The sequence below is a fragment of the Microcaecilia unicolor genome, chromosome 2, assembly GCF_901765095.1.
Source record: "Microcaecilia unicolor chromosome 2, aMicUni1.1, whole genome shotgun sequence".
Classification (NCBI taxonomy): domain Eukaryota; kingdom Metazoa; phylum Chordata; class Amphibia; order Gymnophiona; family Siphonopidae; genus Microcaecilia; species Microcaecilia unicolor.
In genome coordinates this window covers 524106679-524122186 of record NC_044032.1, presented here as the reverse complement: position 1 = coordinate 524122186, position 15508 = coordinate 524106679, and the positions used below count along the sequence as shown (strand labels likewise).

Below are 15508 nucleotides of genomic sequence, written 5' to 3'. Positions count from 1 at the left end.
CCCCTTCGGGTCTGGCATCACCTCCTTGTCTGTCCTCCTTCCCCACAGGACCTACAAACTTGCAGAGTTCATCAGCATTGCCAGCAGTGATTACAATAGACTCCCTTGAAGTAGCTCCAAGGCTTCCCTCTGCTAAGTCCTTCCCACATGGCAACAGGAAGTTGCGACAGAGGGAAGGACCCTGGGGCTGGCTGGAGACCGCCCATTGTAATCACTGCTGTTCAGTGCTGGTGAACTCTAAAGTTTGTAGGGCCCATGGGAAGAGAGGGAGGAAAGGAGAAATGCAGCTTTGGCACCAACTTTCAATGGGGGTGCAACTAAGATTTGTTTTGGGAGGGGAACTCTTGACGTCTCCCCTTGCCCCCCACCCACCCACCCATAGTAATGTCTATGCCTTTAAGTTTCACAAGAAGCTCCAAATCCAAGTAATACCATGAGTTCTCTCTCTCTCTCTCTTCTTCCTCCCCTTAAACCTATGATCCAGAATGTTTCCCTCTCTCTCCCCCTTTCCTCTGTCCCCTACACTCCTTGATCCACCATGTTTCTCTCTTCCCCTCCCTTTCCTCCCTCCCCTTCACCCCACAATCCAGCACATTTCTCTGTTTCTCCATTTCCTCCCTCCCCTTCACCCCATGATCCAGCATGTTTCTTTCTCTCTCTTTCCTCCCTCCCCTTCACCCCATGATCCAGCATGTTTCTCTCTCTCTCTTTCTTCCCTCCCCTTCACCCCATGATCCAGCATGTTTCTCTCTCTCTCTCTCTTCCCTCCCCTTCACCCCATGATCCAGCATGTTTCTCTCTCTCTCTCTCTCTTTCCTCCCTCCCCTTCACCCCATGATCCAGCATGTTTCTCTCTCTCATTCCTCCCTCCCCTTCACCCTATGATCCAGCATGTTTCTCTCTTTCCTTCCTCCCCTTCACCTCATGATCCAGCATGTTTCTCTCCCTTTCCTCCCTCCCCTTTACCCCATGATCCAACATGTTTCTCTCCCTTTCCTCCCTCCCCTTTACCCCATGATCCAGCATGTTTCTCTCCCTTTCCTCCCTATTCACTATTCCGCCCGATGCAGAGTTTTCAAGGGAGCACAGCACCAGCACAACATGAGAAAATCATCACCAGGTATGAAACAGTGCTGGCTCCCCCTCTAAATGAGGCAGAAAAGATAATATCCATCACCAATCCTCCCAATCCCCCCAAAAGATATCACTGGTAGTCTAGCAGACCCCTCTGGCCTGACACCTCTGCTCCTGATATTTTAAAAAGTGTCCCTGGTGTCTAGTGCATCCCTGACCCCCTTGCCCGACATATTTAAAACCAAAATTTACCTGGTGTCTAGTGCACCCCTCCCCAATCACGCAAACCTTGGAAGGAGGCAGTAGCAATGTCCACTCACTCCTGCCTCTGGCTCTGCAAGCATACAAAACAGTAGTGGCTGACCCACATGGTGCATCCTGGGATGCACCAGGTGGGTGTCAGTCAGCCATATAAGGAACATTTTCTATTTGTTAGTAAAGGTAGAGAATACCAAATAATGGAAAATTTCACTTATTTTTCATCCTAAAATCACTGCTTGGGGTTAGGTGCTGCCAATCTGAACGATGGTGAAGCCAGAGGCAGGAGTGAATGGGCATCACCCCTGCCTCTTCTCAAGGTATGCACAAAGGAAGAAGGGGTGCACTAGACCAGTGTTTCCCCAAGTCCAGTCCTGGAGTACCCCCTTGCCAGTTAGGTTTTCAGGATATCCACAATGAATATGCATGAAGAGATTTGCATATAATAGACACAGTGTATGCAAATCAAGTTCATGCATATTCATTGTGGATATCCTGAAAACCTGTGGCAAGGGGTACTCCAGGATTGAAATTGAGAAACACTGAACTAGATACCATGGAAATGTTTTTCTTTTTTTTAGTACAGGGGAAGGGGGTTAGGAGTGCACTAGGCATTAGGGATTTTTTTTTTTATTATGTCAGGGGAAGGGGGTGCACTAGACACCAGGGAAATATTTTATGAGTAAGAGCAGGGGGATCAGAGGGAGGGGGGCTACTAGCCTACTAATGGTTACTACCTGGTCTGGTGCAGAAATACTCACCTCTCAACACAACACGAACAAATTTACCACCATACACACCAAAACTGAACCTACCAATTTCGGATATCCTAAAACTTCTTGGAGTTACCATTGATCGGCACCTAACACTTGAAAGCCACGCAAAAAATACAAACAAAAAGATGTTCCACTCAATGTGGAAATTTTAAAAAAGAGTAAGACCATTTTTCCCAAGGACAGTCTTCCGTAAATTGGTACAATCATTGGTACTCAGTCATCGAGACTATTGTAATGCACTTTATGCTGGCTGCAAAGAGCAAATACTCAAAAAAACTCCAGACAGCCCAGAACACAGCAGCTAGACTCATATTCGGAAAATCAAAATATGAAAGTGCTAAACCCCTACGAGAAAAGCTACACTGGTTCCCACTCAAAGAACGCATCATGTTCAAGGTGTGTACCCTAGTTCACAAAATCACCATGGTGATGCCCCAGCCTACATGTCAGACCTGATAGACTTACCACCCACGAATGCTAAAAAATCATCTCGCACATTCCTTAATCTTCATTTCCCCAACTGTAAAGGTCTAAAATACAAACTAACGCACGCATCAACCTTTTTCTATACGAGTACACAACTCTGGAACGCGCTGCCGCGCAACCTAAAAACGATCTATGAACTAACCAGCTTCCGCAAACTACTGAAGACCAATCTCTTCAACAAGACATATCACAAAGATCAACACATGTGAAATCCCCCACATGTATCCAGAACTGTCTTATAATGTTTTCTTGTTATATCACTATTATGCTTTATCACTAACATGTAACCCAAAATCCTTCTGTAATACCAAATGTCTATTCATGATGGTAAGCCACATTGATCCTGCAAAGAGGTGGGAAAATGTGGGATACAAATGCAACAAATAATAATAATAATAAAAGCTGTAGACCTGGCAACTTAGGGGTCCTTTTACAAAGGCATACCAATGATTAGCACATGCTAAACACTACAGATGCCCACAGGAACATATAGGTGTCTCTAGCATTTAGCACATACATATTTGACACACACGCTAAAAACACTAGCACACCTTTGTAAAAGGACCCCTTAGTTTAGTTTGATTTTCTCTTTTCTTTATCATCATTATTATTATTATCCTTCCTGTCAATGCATGAGCCAATCACTGCTCATGCACTGAAAAAAAGGGTGATGTTGTTTACTGCATACTGCAGCAGCGGGTTTTTTTCTCATTAATTTTGTGGTAAAAGCCACAGGTTGAGAGAGCTCTGCCACATGGCTTTCTGCATCAGCCCCATGTGTGTATATAAGCATACACATACATACAAAGCTTATACATTTAAAAGTATGATGTCTAAATCCTGCATTTTTAGGGGAATGTTCTAGAAGGGGTAGCATTGGGGCCATCATAATTGTTGAATTCATTACCAAAATCTGAGGGGGTATGAGCTGGGAGCCCCAGGGCTTATGGGCTGGGGGTACAAGGCTGAAAGATTGCATGGGACATCTAATACACTCACATCATTCCCGTTCCAAAAAAATCATCTAATATACCTTAGATGCATTATTTAACAATTGCAATCTTGCCAGGCTGAGTCGGACCGTAGCAAGAAATAACCTTCGGAAAAGAAGACAGCTGCTTGGCATACAAATTATAACACAGCAGGGTATGAAGCTTTAAGTACCCTTTCATTGTACGGCCTCTTCTCCTTCCTTCAAACACTGAAAACCGTCTTATCTGTGCTTATCACTGATAGGAACAAGGTAAAAACCAGATTTCACGGATGTCTCCATGGGAATCTATTAAAATCCATGTATGACCATGAATGGTAGCATTTCCCCCTCCCCCTCAGGTACACCGCCCAGCAGCGGGAGCATATCCTATCGTGCCAGGCCGCACTCACCCGGGCCTGCCGCTCCAACTGACTGTACAAAACGGTGCCCCTTAGCTTCTGCACCATGTGCGCGATAACTAGCGGCAGCTCCCTCTCGCTGTGTAACATGCCGGAGCACTATTGCCTCCAGCTTCACCTAATGCCGCTGCTTCCTGTTGCTCAGCAACCAAAGGGCGGTTCAGTCGGCCGCTCCGCCAGAGAGCCCGGAGAGCAAAGAAAGCGAGAACGCGCACGTGCGCGCGGAAAGCACCCAGCCCTCGAACACCTGCTCTAAATACTCCTTTTGTCTGAGGGATAGGGAACTGCAGTGCCGGCGGGCGCTAACACAAAAAGGAAAGGAAGGGAGAAGTTACCAAGGTCCTGAGGATCGTGGCATTTAATTGTATGGTCTTCTGTGCGTTTATTTTTAATGTATTAAATTCGGTGCTAATTCTTAATATCCAAGTCCATTGAGGGCAATTGTCAATTTTTTCCCCCCATGGATAAACCAGAGATGCTAAGAGTGAGATTTTTTTCAAATAGTGTCCCTGGTATAAACGTAGAAAAATGTGCCATTGCTTTGCAAATAATAACAAAGTAGTATGAAATCATATTGCCTTTTCTTTTGGTATTTCTGAAAGGGTGGATCTATATGATAATTTTCAAAGGGAATCTGCCCAGGAAACTAACTACCCAGGTAAATTGGCTGAAAAATGCTCTCCCATTAGCCTTTTAATTCTATAAACTTGTGCCCACAATTTTATGCTTAGCACATAAAGTTGGGGCATGCACGTTATAGTGCCCATTTGCGAGTAACTTAATCGGCCGGCTCCAGGGATAGTGGTGCCCTAAGCCAACTTCTTTGACGGCACTGCTCCCTCACCTCTCTCACTCCCCAGCAGTCCTGTAAAGTTTATGTCAGTCACTAATATAACAGCTGCAGCTTGATAAGTTGCCTTCGGCTAGCCTACCCCGCCCTCCCCTGTGTCTTTTCTCTGCAACGTCCTCCCACCCACAGGAAATTGCATCAAAGGAGGGAGAGGAAGGCAGCCTGTCATGCTGTTGTTGCCGCCGCCACTTCAGGACCACAGGGGAGTGAGAGAGGTGTGGGAGCAGTGCCAGGCCTGCAGGGAGGTAGGTGGAAGAGAGAAGGGGAGAGACCAGACCAGGGGAAAAAAAAAGGATTAACCTGTAAACCAGGTGAGGTCAAAGACTGGGCATTTTGGCACCCTTGGCCAGAGCCTCACCTGGTCCAATGGTTCAGCCAGCCCTGAGCTTAATTAGCTGCAAATTGACATTAATGACCAATTATTGGCTATAATTGATCTCCAACCCCCTCCCCCATTCATCTCATTTCCATCTCTATCCAGCCCCCTGCTGGCCCAGCACATCTCCAGCTCCCTCCAACCCTCCCCCTGGTCCAGCATCTCCATCTCCCTCCTAGCCCAGCATATCTCCATCTCCCTCCAGCCCCTTCCCGGCCCAGCACATCACCATCTCCCTCCAGCCTCCCTCCCCCAGGGCCAGCATACTTCCATCTCCCTCTTCCCTTCCTTCCCCCCCCCCCCAAAGGGTCCAAAATCTCGCATTCTCCCTTCTCACACCTCTAGCCCAGCATCTCTTCCTCCCTCCTGGATCCTCTAAACTTGCCTCATCCCTGGCACCGACATCAATTAAAGCATACTGTTGTGGCTAGCATCGGAGCCTTCCCTCTGCCGGGTCCCGCCATCTGTGAACTATCTTCCTGCTTCTGCATGGGCAGGACTGGCAGAGGTAAGGCCCTGACATCAGCCACAGCAATATGCCCTAATTGCAGCTGGCACCAGAGATGAGGCAAGTTTAGAGGATCCAGGAGGGAAGGAGAGATGCTGGATTCAAGGTGGGGAGAAGGAGAGAGAGGGACATTTTAGGGCTGCCACTGTGGAGCCCTAAGAACACAAGGCCTTGTGCAGCCGCCCATATCGCTCCTGCCTTAGACCGGCCCTGGTGCTTGCCGTGCCTGGGACACAACCATGATGCTGATCTTTGCAAACTCTGTTACAGGATGACAAAAAGAACCATTGAGTCGAAGAGTGCAAAAATATTTTTGCTGCTGAGAAGTCTGGTCCATCAAGTTCAACATCAGAGGCTTCGATCCCTATGGCATCGAGAGCTGCACTGGACACTAGGGATGCATCGACAATAGGGAAGTCTTTGCCTGCCTCAGCGTCAACCATTAGTAGCACCCATCGGGACCAGGCATCTTTGGACCTAACACCAAGGAGGGGTAAAGGGTCATGGATTTGATATACCGCCTTTCTGTGGATACAGCCAAAGCAGTTTACATATATTATATGCAGGTACTTCTTCTGTGCCAAGTGGGCTCACAATCTAAGTTTGTACCTGGGGCATTGGAGAATTAAATGACTTGCCCAGGGTCACAAGGAGCTGCAATGGGAAATGAACCCAGTTCCCCAGGTTCTCAGGCCACTGCACTAACCATTAGGCTACGCCTTCACTTACCAGTAAGGATTTGACATAGTCCTTATTGGTGCCAAAAGACTCCAATGCTAAGCATTGGGTGGAGGCCAAAAAGCACCAGCATCAGTATCCATCAAAGCATGGTGCCAGGAAATCCAGGGCATTGACATCATTGGCATCCAAAAAGCATCGGCACCGTGAGGACCACTCCCTCTCCACAGATTCAACACTGATGCACCAGCCTCCTACATGCCTGGACTAGATTTTTGATTCGGGCCTAATACCTTCTGTGGACCTGACCACACCAGCACTGGCCCAGCCTTCCCTGATACCTGCCCTCAACGAGCGGTTCTGGGACTTGTTGCAGGAGGAACTGGAGCATATTGTAACTTGGCGTGATGCCAAGGCTTTGAGGGTGTTGGTGTTGATTCTGGTGCCAGCATATACTGGAGACCCACACTTTGCCTGTTGGTCGTGCCTCAACACTGGTGCCTAGAGGGGTGTTAGAGTTTGGCCCGGCAGAGACGGTGCTCCTTTCCAGACTATCGGGGCAGAATGCTTACTTGGGGACCAGGAGAGACTCCATTCATCAGCACTTCCACCCAGAGTCTCAACATGAGTCTAGCAGACCAAGGTAGGCCCAAACACAGACATCTAGTGAGGAGTATTACCTTGAGTCTGACCTAGAGCCACAGGTCCTCATGAAACGACAGTCTTCACCTGTGGTGCTCTTCTTTACCAATTTTGTTAGGGAGATGGCTCAGACTTTCCCATTTAAGTTGGTAGTTGAGGATGAGCCCAGAGCAGAAATGTTGGACATCCATGACTTTGATTCTCCTCTTAAGGAAGCTGTGATAGTGCCTATTTACAACATTCTTAAGGCTGTACAGATGAAACAGTGGGGGACCCTCTTCTCTGTACAGCCTATTCATAAGGAAGCCGACTATGTACAGAGTCCAGAAAGGAACGTCCAGCTTGTGCACCACTCCATGGTCGTCGAAGCTGCTCTCAAAAGAGCCCAAAGCTCCAAGAGTCACTCCTCGATTACCCTGGGGAGGGATGCATGGACTCTGCAACCTTTCAGGAGAAAGATGTTCCAGAATGCTATGCTAGCCTCCCACATACATTTGTATCAGCTCCTTATGAGCATGCACTTGAAGTCCTTGATAAACAGTGTGGCAAAGTTTGCAGATACTCTTACCACCTGATAAGGCTGCACAGCTCCGCCAGCTAGTAGCCAAGCAGCAGGAGTGTCAAAAGCACATGGTATGGGTGGCCTGTGATGTTTTTGATTTGGTGTCCATGGCCTCTGCTATTGGTATTGGGATGTGCAGACTTTTCTGGCTGCGTGCTTCAGACCTAGAACCAGCAATTCAAGAAAAGCTAGTGGACATCCCCTGCCAAGGCGATAAATCTTTTTGCTAACAAGGTGAAGGAGGTTGCTGATCTCATCAAAAAGAGAACAGATGTTTGTTTATTTCTTACTATACCACCCTTCAACAAGTCAGCAGAGCAGTTTACAGATTAGTCAATACCCATTTGATCATGGGAGGAGCCAGCATTTGTAGTCCACTGGTCCCCCTGACATGCCAGGACACCAACTGGGCACCCTAGGGGGCACTGCAGTGGACTTCAGAAAAAGCTCCAAGGTGCATAGCTCCCTTACCTTGTGTGCTGAGCTCCCCAATTCCCCCCCCCCCCCAAACGCACTCCCCACAACTGTACACCACTACCATAGCCCTTACGGGTGAAGGGGGACACCTACATGTGGGTACAGTGGGTTTGTGGTGGGTTTTGAAGGGCTCACATTTACCATCACAAGTGTAACAGGTAGGGGGGGATGGGCCTGGGTCTGTCTGCCTGAAGTGCACTGCAGTACCCACTAAAACTGCTCCAGGGACCTGCATACTGCTGTCAGGGAGCTGGGTATGACATTTGAGGCTGGCAAAAAATAAATTTTAAGTTGTTTTTTGAGGGTGGGAGGAGGTTAGTGACCTCTGGGGGAGTAAGGGGAGGTCATCTGGTCAGTTTGGGCACCTTTTTGAGACTTGGTCGCAAGAAAAAATGGACCAAGTAAAGTCGGCCAAGTGCTCGTCAGGGACGGCCTTCTTTTTTCCATTATTGGCCAAGGACACCCATGTGTTAAGCATGCCCCAGTCCCGCCTTCGCTATGCTTCCAACACGCCCCTGTGAACTTTGGTCGTCCTCATGATAGAAAGCAGTTGAGGATGCCCAAAATCAGCTTTCGATTATGCCGATTTGGGCGACCCTGGGAGAAGGACGCCCATCTTGCGATTTGTGTCAAAAGATGGGCGCCCTTCTCTTTCGAAAATAAGCCTGATTGCCAACTTCAGAAGAGAAATCAAGGCAGAAACATACTACTACTACTACAATTTGACATGTCCTCGGCCTTCAACATGGTCGACCATTATCTATATAAATAATTCTCACCTCCAATTCTGAAGCTCACTGTGTGGCAGAGAAACACTGAAGCCCTGTACTGTTGCAGCCTGTCACACCACTCATTCTCATTCTCACTCATACACCCACCCTCAGCCACACCCCATCCGGACATAATTCGCAACCCCAACGTTCGAATGAAGCTCCCCAAGCTCCACCCACTTTCGTGAAGGGTTCGTGAATTCATGGTGGTGAAGCCTCTCCACTGCCCATACCTGTCTGTCACGCCCTCGCATCGACCATGATGACGTCACGACCGACGTCATGACCGAACTGACGTAGGGAAGGAACGGGTCATGAGGAGGTGGAGCCAGGACGCAAGTGGCGAATCGGAGGCATGAGAACAGTTCCCGGGCCCCGCAGCCGCAACACAACCGCTATCCTTGCACCGCCGGCACTGGCAAAATGGCTCGCACTCCAAACTGCTGCAGTGGCAACAACGACGCACCGCCGCCGCCATGATGGCCAGCGTAACAAAAACGGTGACCAGTGTGCTGTCGGAGCATCGCCCACCCAGCATGGCTGATGCTCCCCTTCACGGAGGTGGGCCCAAGGAGCGGCCAGGACGCGGGGAGTGGCGAACACGCGCAGTAGCATTGCCCACCCAGCATGGCTGATGCTCCCCTTCATGGAGGTGGGCCCAAGGAGCGGCAAACACGCGCAGCAGCTCAGGAGTGTGACAGGTACTCAATTACAACAAAGTTCGCTTATTCAGATATTCAGCTGCCTCAGAAGTGCAGGCACAGTGTAAACACTGTTGAAGAGGCCCTCATAGCAGTCAGAGATGCTGGGATTGAAGGCCTGGCAGTGCCTCTCTCCACAGAACCTGTCAGACCCCAGAGGTTCCACACTACATCACAGAACAGAATGAGGAGCCAAATCAGGTAGGACTGCGCATTCAGAAACAGACAGAACATCTCACACCTGACACACCCAGGATTTGAAGGCACCCAAGGACAGCAGTAGAGCAATTTAGGAGTAACACACACAATGGAATGAATGGGGGCAGATGAACAGGGAATATTGATGGTAGCATACAAAGGGAAGGAGTGTGTATGGAACACTGAATGCAATGGTGCAAGGGGGTGGGGGAGCAATCAGTGTTGGGGCTATGGTTGAGGAGACTGGGTTAGGTAACAGATCCTCTGGAGCAACACCTGCCAATGTTTGGGTTCAACATGGGGGGAGGGGAGGTCCAAGAGACGTAGAGGAGATGGGGATACAGGGGAGAACAACAAGACTAGTGGCAGGACATGGAGGGGGGAGAGAGGGAGGGCACACCGCTGACACTGGGAGAGAGGGAGGGGACGGGACGACCCTGACACTGGGAGGGAGGGGCAACAACCCTTGAACGGAGGGTGGGGAGGGGGACCCTGGCACAGGGAGGGGGAGGGGACCCTGGGAGGAGGGAGGAGGAGGAGGACAGCCCCTGGCACACACTCTCCTTCTCACACACACTCTCTCTCACAGACACACTCGCACCCACTCTCAGTCTCTCACACTCGCACATTCACTCTCTCTCTCTCACACAGTCACTCTCACACCCACACTCTCTCAAAGATACACATGAGGAAAACCTTGCTAGCGCCCGTTTCATTTGTCTCAGAAACGGGCCTTTTTTTACTAGTTACCTATTAAGAGTTCTTGACAAAATAGGCTTAAATGAAGCGGTTCTTCGTTGGTTCAAGAAATTCCTGACCAAGAGACCATATTTCAAAATGAAAAGCGAACTATCCTCCACATGGAAAGCACAATCAGGAGTCCCACAGGGATCCTCAATTTCTCCTATCCTCTTCAATCTCATAATGCCAAAATACTTAACAATCAAGGACTCAAACCTTTCATCTTCGCAGATGACGTGACCATCTTTATCCCATTTGAAAAAGACATCTCAGAAAAAAATTTTAAAATCCTAATCACGCTGGAAAACTGGGTCACTGCCTCAAGCTCAAACTGAACAGAGGCAAGACCCAATTCCTGATATTAACAGCACCACACAAACAAACCACCATTCCCAATATAACCATTGATGGAACCACATACCCCCTGTCAACCAGCCTAAAACTCCTGGGAGTAATCATCGATCAAAAACTGACCTTCGAACCCCAGGTCACAAAGGTTGTAACAAACACTTTTCACATGATGTGGAAACTGAGGAGGATTAGAAACCATTTTCCCACAAAAGTATTCAGTCTCATTGTTCAATCCACAGGCCTTGCACACTTAGATTATTGCAATGCTCTCTACTCAGGCTGCAACAAACAAATCACAAAGAGCAGTCCTTACACTCTTAGATTATTGCAACGCTCTCTATTCAGGCTGCAACGAGCAAATCACAAACAGACTTCAAATGTCTCAAAATACAGCAGCCAGACTTATTTGCAAGAAACCAAAATATGAAAAGGCCACCCCTCTATTACAAAAACTACATTGGCTTCCAATCAAAGCGTGCATGACCTTCAAACTTTGCACCATGGTCTTGCACATAATCCACGGGTTAGCGCCTGCTTACCTCTCAGACATGATCATTCTACCCCTTAAGAACACACTGAAAGAAGTAAGGAACTACTTAACCTTCCACTACCCGAGATGTCACAAACTCATCTATTAGTTCGTCCACTCTGCGAACTTCCCCTACCTATGCTCCAAGATGTGGAACACCTTACCAAAATCTCTAAAATCCATCACACCCCACATTACCTTCCGAAAACATCTCAAGACCATGTGCATGTAAGGAATTCAAACATGCGTGGGATAAACATAAAGGAATCCTGTTCAGAAGGAATGGATCCTAAGGAGCTTAGCCGAGATTGGGTGGCAGAGCTGGTGGCGGGAGGCAGGGATGGTGCTGGGCAGACTTATACGGTCTGTGCCAGAGCCGGTGATGGGAGGCGGGACTGGTGGTTGGGAGGCGTGGATAGTGCTGGGCAGACTTATACGGTCTGTGCCCTGAAAAGGACAGGTACAAATCAAGGTAAGGTATACACAAAAAGTAGCACAAATGAGTTTATCTTGTTGGGCAGACTGGATGGACCGTGCAGGTCTTTTTCTGCCGTCATCTACTATGTTACTAAGTTACTATGGATAAATGAATTAAAGCAAATGCCCTTAATATGTAATACTTGGTAACAATAATGAAACAGTGATAGAATATTCACATAGCAAGCAGCCTGAGGCAACAGATTTATTTGCCACTGAACATAATTAACTTTGTATAAACTTGGCGGCTAATACTGTGCTGAACTGGACAATGTTGGCACATTTAGAATGATGCTGCACAGAACGTCTGTATGACGGAAACCCTTCCCTCATTATTTAATACCTCTCTGTGAAATAATAGTAATAAAAAGGCAAGTGCATTTTTATAATATACCACTGCAATCCACAAAACAAATGGAGCAAATTCCCATATGCTATCTTTTTCTTTTAATGTAGGCTTAGCAAATAAAAAAAGATTTTAAATGCTCCCAGATTTCAACCTAATTCATGTCTAATGTGGGATATAAATGTAATAAGAAAATAAATAGATAAGTCTGAATGTTGAGCACCTGATTTTCATAACATGATATCTGTTTTAATGACCCATTACCAGGAGAAACAAATCTGTGCACGAATGTAACAGTGTTAGGGTGTCCCTTTAAACAACTCCAAATGACACACTGATTACAATTTATAAACAAATTACTACTCTACCTATGAAAAGTTATTCCGTTATTATACTTCCTCTGTGTACATCTGTATGCTACACAAGTTGGTATGTTTGAAAATATAAGTGAGTTTAAATAAAAATGCTACCAACAAAATTGTCTGTCTGTCCTAATTAGATTGTAAGCTCTGTCGAGCAGGGACTGTCTCTTCATGTTCAAGTGTACGGCGCTGCATACGTCTAGTAGTGCTTTAGAAATGATAAGTAGTAGTAGTAGTAGAACAACATGGATGTAGCAGCTCATAGGTTTGCTTTGTTTTGAGTGTATGGCAATGACGGCTGCACAAGGAAGGGGAAACAGAGACTACCCTGTCTTCAACTCCCTCCTTCCCACCATCCATCTACCTCTCCTTCAGCCCTGGATGTCTTCCCCACACATACCTTATATCATCTAGTGGCTTGCTTCAGGGCAGGAAAGGTCCCCACGCTTTCCTGGCCGCTGCCGCTGATCCTCTCGCTGCTGCTGCTGCTTGTTTAAAATGGCCGCCGAGAATTCAAGCAGTAGCCTCGCTCAATAGAAGACAGAGTTCTTGAGAATTATAGATAAAGAATTCTACAAGGATGAGTCCAACAGCTTGGTGGCGCTGTTGCCATTCAGGACACCCAGAATACGACCGGAACATTATGGCATTATGCAGATTGCACCACCAGTACTGTGCCAGCATCTCTAGCAGAAACCATGTGGTTGTCAGGACCAGAGCTGGACATTACATCAAATAAACTGGATCATCCTGCCATTGAAAGGTACCTATGTGACCAGAAATGTACCTGGATCTTCAATCCTCCCTACTCTTAACATATGGGAGGAGCATGGGAGCGAATAATTGGGATAGCTCGTCGTATCCTTGATGCAATGCTTGGGGAAATTGATCACCTTTGGTTAACACGTGAAGGGCCCCGTTACTATGCTGCGCTAGAGGAACGTTAGTGCTTTTAGTGTGCACTAACCATTAGCGCGCACTGTGTAGGCACCCACAATATTCCTTTGGGCGCACTAATTTTGTACACGCACTAAAAATGCTAGTGCACCTTAGTAAACAGAGCCCGAAGTGTTGACCGCATTTTTTGCAGAAGTTACTGCCATCATGAACCAGTATCCTCAGATCCAGAGTTGTCGAGATTTTAACTCCTACTATGCTTCTAAAACAAAAGATTGGTACTATTCCCACACGACCTGGAGATTTCAAAGGCAGTAACACCTACATATGTCAATGGAAACAGGTTCAATACCTTTCCGACACCTTTTAGAAACATTGGAAAAAGGAATACATTCCTACTCTGCAATACCGGAGTAAGTGGCAGGATAATCAGCCTAATAGTAGGCACGTACATGGTTAACGCACATTAAAAATGTTAACACGCCTATAACATGGCTTAGTAAACAGGGCCCTTACTTTTAAATGCTGCCTGTTCACTCCAAAATTCTAAAAAATTAACAATTCTCCAATTTGAAAACCGATGGCGTCATATGAAAGCTCACCTTCCAGTTAGTTGAATTCTGCATTTTAGGAATTTTAAACCTTAAAATCAGCTAAAACAAATGTGAAAAGAAAGCCACAAGTTTGACGGGAGGGGCTTCCGTGTTTCAATGATGTCATTATGCGTTTTAATGTTGGGGGCTGCAAAGGGATCGAGCAGAAACCTCATAAAAATACAGGGAAAACAAAAGATCATTACAATGAACAGAGATTTAATATAAATCAGTAGATTAGATAATAGAACACCATAAATTCATAAAATAAATACAGAGATATGTATAAACACCATTAAATCTTATAAAATCATACTTCCAAGTATTAATATTTATGTATTGTTAATATAAAAGACAAGTTATGAATCTTTTAAACTATAGGGCTACATCAGGATTGTTCTGTTAAAACCTGAGAAGAACCCAGAGGATCCGGGATTTTACCGCCCCATCTCTTTGTTAAATTGTGATGTAAAACTATATGCAAACATTTTGGCAAACAGGCTGTCTCATGTCCTTCCGGATTTGATTTTCCATCCCCAGGTTGGGTTTGTAATGGGTCGATCGGCTGCCAAGAACATCAGATCAATTTTGGAATCTTTGGAGGTTGTTGAGCGTTCAAGGGTACACTCTCTATTGATTAGCTTTGATGCAGTGAAGGCCTTCGATCGGGTGAACTGGAAATTTATTTTGCAGTGTTGAAAAAAGTAGGCATAGAGGGGTTCTTTAGTGAGGCTGTAAGTGTGCTATACTGTGACCCCAGGCATTTGTTTGGGTTAATGGAGAATGATCCGCTGTGTTCTCTATCCATTGGAGCATGAGACAGGGATGCCCGTTTGTCTCCATTATTTTTTGTACTTTCATTGGACCCCCTTATTAGAGAAATTGTTTCCCATCCGGAGATTTCTGGAGTATCCGTTGGACGTTTCTCTTTTAAGATTTCAGCATTTGTGAATTATTTATTAGTCCATCTTACTAATCCTTGCAAGTCTTTGGCATCCATTCTAGCCCTTTTTCATGAATTTGGGGACTTTGCAGGCTTTAAATTAAATTTTTCCAAATCCTTGGCTTTGGCCTCTACAGAACAGGTGAGACAGGAATGGGAAACAGAATTTCCACTCAAATGGGTGCACGATTCTTTTCACTATCTAGGCATTAAACTTACATGAAAGTCTCGTCCCTATATCAATTAAATATCTCTAGTTTGTTAGAAAACACTGCAGAACATCTGATCAATTGGAGATCTCTCCCATTATCCCTACATGGTAGAATACACCTGTTTCGTATGATTGAATTTTCGAGGTGGCTTTATGTCCTTCAAATGTTACTGCTGCGTATCTTGTGATAAAGTCACCTCTAGGATAGTTGGGTTAAGGCAGTTTCAGTCTGAAATACAAGTCCCAGAAGGCATTGCAGGCAAGGAGCCAGAGGGTGAGATAAAGAACCCGGACTGGACTCCTAACTGCA

At 46.4% G+C, this 15508-nt stretch overlaps 1 protein-coding gene across 2 annotated transcripts in view; it reads right to left on the bottom strand.

Annotated features, from left to right (window-relative positions):
* TBC1D19 (TBC1 domain family member 19) overlaps positions 1-4193 on the bottom strand; it is a 321596-nt gene extending 317403 nt beyond the window's left edge. For both annotated transcript variants that reach the window (XM_030192613.1, XM_030192614.1), the window contains exon 1: positions 3978-4193. In XM_030192613.1, the coding sequence (XP_030048473.1) occupies positions 3978-4076 (99 nt within the window). In that variant the 5' untranslated portion in view covers positions 4077-4193. The remainder of the gene's footprint in view (positions 1-3977) is intronic.
* Between the last annotated feature and the right edge of the window lie 11315 nt (positions 4194-15508).